The following is a 9,370-nucleotide window of genomic DNA, read 5'->3' as shown; positions in this document are numbered from 1 at the left end:
GACATGCCTTGTCATGGTCGGGCTGGGGCCGTGAGCGGAGTCGTGTAGCGTAGATACGAGCGGGCTTCTAACACGTGACTTTGAGATACACGAAAGATTGCTCACCAGCCCTCATAATTACGTCGGACAATTGCCGGTACTTGCAGGTGACCGCGAACTTGATAATGAACTTCTGGCTACACCCATATGCTTGATACGTACTAATTTTAATAAAGAAATAAAGAGGTTGTGCAACTTGAGCTAGAATGATTGCCATGTTTGAATCCAGAATTTAGAATACTTCGTGGTTATATGATTAATTCAGATGATCAGTTATGGTTTCATTGACGACTCTGTAGGTTTATAGATGTTATGTTAACAGACATAGGTCGCAGGGATTAACAATTTTTGCGGAGTTTTTATTGCAAAAATTTCATTTATAGCGCCGGAAAATGATTTTTTTGTCCGTATTTGTTCATATGTTTTTCAGCTACTCCATTAATCTCCGATCAGTTGGGGAATACAAATAATAATAATACGCTGAGGCCTTATCACTCACTACTCATATATAATTTATTTCTAGTAATTAGATAGCGGTTCAATGACTTCAAACGATAAGCATCGTTTCCCACTTTTCACTTTTTATCACTAATTAATCAACGAAGTCCGGATAATGACCTCATAGATAATTCAACGAGTTCTGTAATCCGAATTAACGTTTTATCAGTTCATAATATTTCCCCATTATCTCCGATTGCCTAGTAACGACTCTTAGAATAATCCCACGAACCAATGATCAGCTTTCATCGGATGACCTAACTCAATCCAATGTGACTTTCTCAAGTTAAAAACTTCCCGTCAAATACACGCAAACTAAATTAATTAAGACTCAACTCCTATTAGTAATACTATGTCTCATTAAAGGCGTTTAAGTACGATAACTAATGACAATTTCATACGTCACTATCCCGCGCTCACGCTCATCTTCTTCATTCAGGCGTCAAAGCCTCGTAGCTGATGACGATTACCGTGCGTTACTCACAGAAAATGGATGTCACTATGTCCTAATAGTGAACCACTTTATGAACGTAGCAGTGATACGCCTGTGTACCGTGCCAAACCGGTTCACAGTGACCCACACAAGAACAAAATGAGAATCCCAATTCAGACAAATTATCACTAATCTCCCTGAGTGTATCCTCAGGATGCTCCTTAATAACCCTGTATGTCCTTTGACCGAGCGCCTCCTGTGACATGTAGGATGACCATCAGCGGGACGTGAAGGACGCAACGCGATGTCACTGGCATATAAACAGCGCGCGGTCTCCGCCACCAACACAAACCGACAGCAGAGCGTCCTAACTGTAGAGCACAACCGTGCAGCTGACAACATGCCTTCCAAACTGGTACGGCGAGGTTGCCTTAATTTTAAAGGTCCTAGAGTTTTTCTTGATGGTTGAGGATAAGAAGCATAGTGCAAAAATTAATCTTACAGGTCCTAGAGTTTTCCTTAATGGTTGAGGTTAAGAAGCATAGTGCAAAAATTAATCTTACAGGTCCTAGAGTTTTTCTTGATGGTTGAGGGTAAGAAGCATAGTGCAAAAATTAATCTTACAGGTCCTAGAGTTTTTTTTAAGGGTTGAGGTTATGAATCATAAGGCGAAAATTTAGAAAAAGAGACATATCCATTAAAATTTTCCGATGTTTTTTGACTCGGCGTGTATAGATTTTCAACACAAAAATGGATGGTTCCCACTATTATTGATCTGTAATTCTTATAAAGTCTGCAGAATCAGATGACCAACAAGCGTTTTCTGCGCTTCTGTTATATTTACTTCAATTTGTGATAATTTAATTTCTATTTGTGAATTAGGTCTCTGAGATCATCCTTAAATCAAATTGTCTGATCATTCATTAACTAAAATAATATAGGTTGCAGAAATTCACCTTCCAACCAGCACTGAATATAACTCATCATTTTATCGTCAGTTTCTAAGTTCGTTAAATTCACCATATATATTTTATGTTAGCAGATGCATTAATTGAGCATTGCTCATGATCGGAAAAACTACAGATTTTATAATGCCATAATTAATTTTTTCTCTTCTTACAATAATTTTTCTAATATAATAACAATTATCAAACTAAATCATTGCTAATTAAATAAATCCCCTCCAACCCTCGTAAAAAAAATATTCAATCCTTGTTTTGATATCTGAAGGATATCTTGGTTTATGAACATAGGACTGCATTTTAGTTGAAAAATTCAATCATTAAACCCCAATTGGAAATTTGTAATTGATCTTGACAAGCAATGCTTCACGATTCTACCTCTAATATTATGCGTTTAAAAATTACTTTTTAAAGACAACACTTCTAAAGAGGCTAGGGTCTCGGATGTTACACATGTACAATGAATTTCTTATTTATTTTAAATATTAAAAAATATATTTTTTATTTATTTTTAATATTCGAAATAATTTTTTTTAATTGTAAAATGATTTATTCTGTCGATTGCTTCATGCATTATCTCCAACTTTACGCAAGTGTGCCAAATTTCAGATCAATTGGACAGGTCAGATCTGGAATACCATATACCAGAATAAGTGCGTTGAATATCGATTATCAGATTTGTAGCAGACAGACAAACAATAAGAAGTGTAGTAGAAATGTAACATCTGTGCAGTTATGGTACGGCAGGTATCGTGGATACGCGCCCAAATAGCTAATGCAAAATAATAGCAAATAGCAGCTGGTCCCAATTACACGAACCAATAAATTCAGTTTCTAATATATGTAATAGATAATGAAACTATTCCTTACAGGTGACCGTAGTTATGTTTGCGGCCGTCATCTCGGCCGTACTTGCCGAGGCTGACCCCGAGCCTGAGGCAAAGGCTGAGGCTGAGCCCAGCATTGGTGGCTACGGCTACGGCGGCCATGGAGGCCACGGAGTCCAGTACGGCCGTACCTACGCCTACTCCACGTATTCTCCTGGCTACGGTTACGGCTACGGTCATGGATTTGGTGGGCTCGGAGGTTTCGGCGGTGGCTTTGGCGGTGGCTTCGGCGGAGGCTTTGGAGGACATGGTTTTGGTGGATACGGTGGCCACGGTCATTATGGATACGGTTATGGATACCCAGTGTACTATTACGTGGCCCGCCACCACGGTTATCACGGCCACGGTGGATATGGTGGTTACGGTGGCTTCGGAGGATATGGCTACAAGTAATCCACCAGCCATGCAGCGATGCCAGAATCCCAGCTCCGCGTTTCGGGACTTGTGAACGACCAAACGAAACTTCAATTCTGTCATTTCTTTATTATTTAATACTTTTTACGACGAGCCTACGAACTGTACGAAAATAAACGAACAAAAATTGTGTTGAAATTATCCTCCTTTTTCATATGCTAAGCCTCCCTTTGTTCGCGGTGAAAAAGTCGGTGATTTATTCAATGATTGACGCTCGTCGTATGAAACTATGAAGATATGACGAGGATTTTTATTGCGTAGTTCATGTAGGTAGACTTTTTTCATGTAGATTGTTTATGAGGTAAAAAGTAAAGAATACTCAATATCGCAAAAAGTTAGTCATTCATGCACGCCCGACATGTTTCAGTGTCAAGTGCAACACCGGCTACAATATGTAGCCCAATCCAACTTCCAGAGCGGCTCAAATGCACATCCAAAAATTTGGGAGGCTTTCAGGAGCGTTTTTTTGAGATTCCGACCAACACACAGAAAATTCGTTTGTTTTGCGTTCGTCAATTAGCCGTGTTTGTGCTGCCTTGAATTCGGATACATCCGTAAGCGCGGCTTTACCATTTACCCCAGTAAATGTCAGCGTCATGGGGCAGGGTGACCTAGTGGTTACAGTTCAGAGTACCAGGATTGGAGCAGAGAGGTGCGGGTTCGATCTCAGCTCTGTGCGCCAGTTTCTGGTCAGAATCGGCAAGGAGGCCGGGCGGTTAAGCACAGCAGAATTGTAGCAGTGAGTTGCGAGTTAGAAACTGCAAAAAGCTGTGAATGTTCTGCGATGATAAAAATAGGCGGCAGGCCTACGGCCTTATGAACGCTGAAACCGCTATTATTATCTTTATTATTATTTATTTTTCAAGTTCTGTACAATGAATAAGGAACCGGAGAGCACCATGCACGCATGAGGTACCGCTACGTAATTAACTTTCCGACTTCTTCAGGTTTGGGGTATTTGGAGTTATTGGTTATATTTGGATGAATATGTGTGCTTGAGTATTGCCTTTCATCATCCAAAATTATGAACCAGATTCCTATAAGAGATCGCACATAAAGTATCCTCTTGCTTGCACTTGCTGCTCGTACATGCATGAAGGCACGTAGGCTCCTGCACGAACATGTGCGATTGTGTTGCTCGAGTTTCAGTACGGCTGCCGTCACACACGCAAGAACTTTTCCGTCTCGCCTATACATTTCTCGCTTACTTATTTTATTTAATAGCCAAGTACATAAACCCATTTTTGCAACTGAATGAACATAATAAGTATTAATGTGCTAAGCCGATAATCTCGCCAACGTTGGCTTTGTGGTTTAAATTTGATGCAATAGGCACCGTGTTAAGCATATGAGACGGCTATGCATGCCAAATAACGTCTATCGCCTGTAAATACTAATACTCTTAAAATTATTACAAGAATCGAGTATTTTAGCGTCCAGTTTACCGTGGAAGTCGCACGTATTCCTGTTATAGCATTTATATACGTGCGACCGTATAGTATAATAAAGCATTTTATTTAACAGGCATTCTTATTTTTCCGACACAATGACCTTTGCTACATTAAAAACGAGACCGTAGTGTGCAAAATTTCAAGTTATTTAATAATTAATTAATCAATAAATAATTCTTGGGAATTCAATTCGTTTAAAAATTAAAAAAAAATAAAAACACTTCTAAAGAATCCAGTGTCTTTGATGTTACACATGCACAAAGAATTTCTAATTTTATTTTCATATATTAAAAAAATTGTTTTAAAAATTTTTTTAATATGTAAAAATTTTGTAAGTTTTCAAAATTATTTATTCTGTCAACTGATTCATACATTGTTTCTGACTTAATGCAAGTGTGCAAAATTTCAAATTAATTGTACAGGTAGAAGTGTGTCAAATATGGATTATAAGATTTGTAGCAGACAAAATTATTTATAATTTTTTTTAATATTGAATTTATTTTAATTTTAGAATTATTTATTCTATCAATTGATTTATGCATTGTCTCCAACTTTACGCAAGTATGCAAAATTTCAGATTGATTGGACAGGTAAAAGTGTGTTAAATATCGATTATAAGATTTGTAGCAGACAAAATTATTAAAAAAAATTTTAATGTTGATTTTTTTTTTAATTTTAAAATTATTTATTCTATCAATTGATTCATGTATTGTCTCCAACTTTACGCAAGTATGCAAAATTACAGATCGATTGGACAGGTAAAAGTGTGTTAAATATCGATTATAAGATTTGTAGCAGACGAACAAACTAGAAGTGAAGTTAAAGCGAAGTGTTGTAAAATAGAGGGGCAATATGCTTTCCCGGCAGACTGGAGTAATGTTTCGTCTGCAAATAAACCAGCTGATATTGTATTTAGGTGCCTTAAATGAGTGGATTGTCCATCCGCCTTCGTTCATCAGCAAGGAGCTGATGGGTTTGATGGAAGTTGCTGGACTTGTTTATGAGATAAAGGGTGAACCGACAGTCGTCTAAACGTTCTGATCTCTGGAGAACCCAACAGTTTCGTAGCTATACTACATGTCATCCTGGAACCAATTAGAAGTTCACATTAGAATCCCCAATATTTAAAAGTTAGATACAAAAAGGACATGAGACCTTCAAACAATTAGAGCAGTTATATGTATATTTTCGTCGATGATGGTTATTTAATAAGCGCGTTTGTAGTCGCTTTTCATCGAGTCTATAAATTATACTCGAAGCGTCAATTGGGTTTGCTGCCGGCTAACAATACTTTTTATTACGTATTTATCGCTTGAAGGTATTTTGTATGGTGTTGAAATGAAGTCAAATGCTCTTGCTGCTCTCAGAATTAAATATGGGATGATTTGGATAAATTTCACTCATGATTCGGACCTGAATGATGAGTGAAAGATGACATACTCGCCTTCACCCAACGTGAACGTGGGATATATCTTGGACCTTTAGTTACGAATGTCAGTGAAGCGAAATTTCAGCAAGTCATTTTTACGCGCACGAGATCACAGTCAACACATACAAACAGAGGTCACACCTGCGCTTACTGCGGATTCGTTCATAAACGCCCGTCTACTTGCATTTATAAGCAGGCGAGGCTACCGATGGAAGAAAACGTTCAGTAAAAATGCGAATGTTGGAAATATTGTCTGTAAGTCGCTTGGGTGCATTGATCGCAGAGCGTCCAGGATGGATGGAAAGCCATTTTGTGAAAAGATATTGCGCAACAATTTCAATTCAGAGTGCATGGCTAGGAAAGTAGAACAAATGCGAAAGCCGCGGTTTATCAATGTTTGGACGCCATTTAACTTGAAACGAAAGGAGCAACAGCTGAAAAAGCTGGTACTTAAGTCGGTAAATGTCGATTTGCTAAAAACGAAACGTTTTCTTTCATAAAGATATGGTGAATTTTTGTGGTATTGTCTTGGCTTTTAAATTCCTGCTTAACTTGCGATTCAAGAAAACACGTGATTTTAATACATGTTCTGATTATTTTATGTTATGCTTTGTGTTCAAACTGAAGGTTTTTTTAGTCAAATTCCATTGGCGAGAAATAGTGCATTCGAATTTGGCAAGCGTATAAATGTAACAAGTTTGGTGTAAATGCAGCCCTACAAGCTAGTGTAGTCTCAACCATTGGAAATATTGTAATAAAATGAACAGTGCAGATTATAATAAGGTAAGTGGCTGTCAGTCCATAATTTATTTAAACTAAATTCCTTGAAGTAAAATGGACATTGAACTGTCAATGTCCATCGTATCCGTGAATCAAACTTTGAACTTAAATTTTTGTTGAATCCGCGATAAAAATAAGCGCACAAAGCTGGATAATGTTTTCTTACAAACTCGGACGAGTGATTGAATAGTGACTGCCTATAAATCAATTGATTAAAAAAATTTAATGTTGCCACCAAATTGATTCATATTTAATATAGTGGTGACTTTTTTAGATTTGGGATCGATTTCGGTTCCGGGAAGTTTGTTCCTGCGTCCTTTGTTGCAGATAGCAGATGTTACAAATATTGTTGCAGACATTAAAGAAAAGTCTCATATTTTTCCCAAATTAACTTGAAACTGGAATTATCTAGCATAGGCGTGATGTAATGGAACCGATCATTTATCCTGGAGAAAAGATATATTTCCCGACGAATTAGATGACTGCCATAAATTTTAAACTTTTTCTGAAACGAATACAAATGTTTGGACTCTTGCGTTTAAAAACAGCAGCTTTTGTGACTTCCCGTGCTATTTAATTGGAAACTTCTTTGGAACGAACGACTACAATTTTGTAAACATATGGATAAAGAAAGAATGGAATTATTATTCGTACAATTCGTTTTATTCTAAAGTGCGTGTCGTTAACAATCGTTCGCTTGGTGGATCGCTAGCGTCAACTCGTCAACATATCACAGCAGAACAACTTCAAGTTATCTCTTGTAGTAGCCTCCGTGGCCCCCGTAACCTCCGAAACCCCCGTAACCTCCGTGGCCGTATCCTCCGTATCCTCCGTAACCTCCGTATCCTCCGTATCCGTGGCCATATCCTCCATGGCCGTAGCCGTGTCCATATACCAGACCATAACCATGACCATATCCTTCGTGACCGTACCCATGTCCGTAACCGTGGCCGTATCCGTGTCCGTAGCCACCATGTCCACCGTATCCAAAACCACCATATCCTCCATGTCCGTATCCACCGTGGCCATATCCATATCCTCCATGACCGTATCCGCCGTAGCCATGTCCTCCGTATCCTCCATAATAACCGTGACCTCCACCATATCCTCCACCAAATCCACCACCAAATGAAGCGAGGGCCTCGGCTTCTGGCTTCGCTTCAGGCTTCGCTTCAGCTTCAGGTTGCGCGGCAGGCTTGGCGGCGGCGAGACTGAAGCACGTGAGTGCCAGAGAGAGCTGCAAGTGTACGTAAGTTTAGTTATAGTTTGCCTCTAGTATTGCATGCCACATCAATTATGTAATGGATAAGGCATTGAATTTTTGTGACTGTGTACTGGACTCAATAAGGAAATAAAGAATTTTTTATAATACTGAAACTTCACCGAGGCTGGGCGAGATGTCAGATCCTGAATAATCGATTATGAAATAGTCTAAAGTGGGACCAGGCTTCTCGACATCTCTGTCTGATGCACACCTGGGGCCGGACTCTCAAAAGTTGCTTGAAATTAAGTATATACATAAAGGCTTGGGTACACGTAGTGGCAGATTTCTCGTCTAAGTATTGATGGTTTAGCTTGAAAGCCGTCAGTTATTTGATGACAGAATCACGGACTCATAACTATTTTAGATAGAACGGCGCTTTGACATCAGTTTTCCGACTGTTAATGCATATCGGTTCCTGAATATATACATTAGTTCAGCGAACTCGTTCTGTACTCAAGTCTAGCATGGGTATGGGCATGAGATCCTGTGTTACATTACTCGTCCCTGGTTAAAAAAATTCTAGCCATGGACCCATGTAAAATTCTAGCCATAGTGACGTAAAATTACACGACTTTTACCTGCTGCCTCGCTGATCGAGCTATAGCAATCATGAGCCACAGTTAAAAACGCTCAATTCGGAGGAAAAAGTTAGTTTATTTGTAATTATTCCTTACGTTCAATTGAAACACTTCTTACTCGATCTTCTTCTTACACCACATAAGGCCTACTCTTTGGCGCCGAAATCACTGCTCTGACGTTTGGAGCGAATTGCAAAGAATGAGCTCATTTAAGACGAATTATAAAATTGGGACAAATGACGAATTAGTTGAGTGATGTAAATTGATCCACTCACCAGGATGAGCTTCATGTTGTGCTGTGGGTTTGACCGCTGCGTTGACTGTGACAACTGAGGGCCGAGCGCTCAGCTTTATACGCCGCTTGGTGAGGGTCGCACATTTACGGGAACTGTCGGAGCATCCAGAGATTACGATAGAGGGAAGATGCACCGTTGGTCCTACATTGATCCAGGATGACTACACGCACCGTGATCGATGTCGTGCAGTTCCGCTCGGTGATCTGCAGCCTCGATCGTCTGGTAGCGGCCTCGATCAACCGACACGACCTCCGTGGATGCGTGCGATCGTCCCTTGAGATCACATGCGGGGGATTTTACAACGGCTTGGTCGCAGGCGTTAACAATCACGACCTCGGT

At 39.4% G+C, this 9,370-nt stretch overlaps 2 protein-coding genes across 2 annotated transcripts; one reads left to right on the top strand and one right to left on the bottom strand.

Annotated features, from left to right (window-relative positions):
• The first annotated feature begins 1,328 nt into the window (after window positions 1-1,328).
• LOC108682668 (glycine-rich cell wall structural protein) lies at window positions 1,329-3,363 on the top strand. The gene is made up of 2 exons (XM_018171884.2): window positions 1,329-1,385; window positions 2,805-3,363. The coding sequence occupies exons 1-2, from the start codon at window positions 1,371-1,373 to the stop codon at window positions 3,210-3,212; spliced, it is 423 nt and encodes a 140-aa protein (XP_018027373.1). The 5' UTR covers window positions 1,329-1,370; the 3' UTR covers window positions 3,213-3,363.
• Window positions 3,364-7,534: 4,171 nt separating this feature from the next.
• On the bottom strand, window positions 7,535-9,076 carry LOC108682678 (keratin-associated protein 19-2). The gene is made up of 2 exons (XM_018171896.2): window positions 9,011-9,076; window positions 7,535-8,130 (listed from the first exon to the last, which is right to left on the bottom strand). Exons 1-2 carry the CDS (start codon window positions 9,023-9,025, stop codon window positions 7,645-7,647), a joined length of 501 nt encoding a protein of 166 aa, XP_018027385.1. The 5' UTR covers window positions 9,026-9,076; the 3' UTR covers window positions 7,535-7,644.
• Window positions 9,077-9,370: the final 294 nt, after the last annotated feature.

The sequence above is a fragment of the Hyalella azteca genome, unplaced genomic scaffold, assembly GCF_000764305.2.
Source record: "Hyalella azteca isolate HAZT.00-mixed unplaced genomic scaffold, Hazt_2.0.2 contig8436, whole genome shotgun sequence".
Classification (NCBI taxonomy): Eukaryota; Metazoa; Arthropoda; class Malacostraca; order Amphipoda; family Hyalellidae; genus Hyalella; species Hyalella azteca.
Note: the sequence above shows the minus strand (reverse complement) of the source record. Positions and strands in the feature narration are given on the sequence as shown.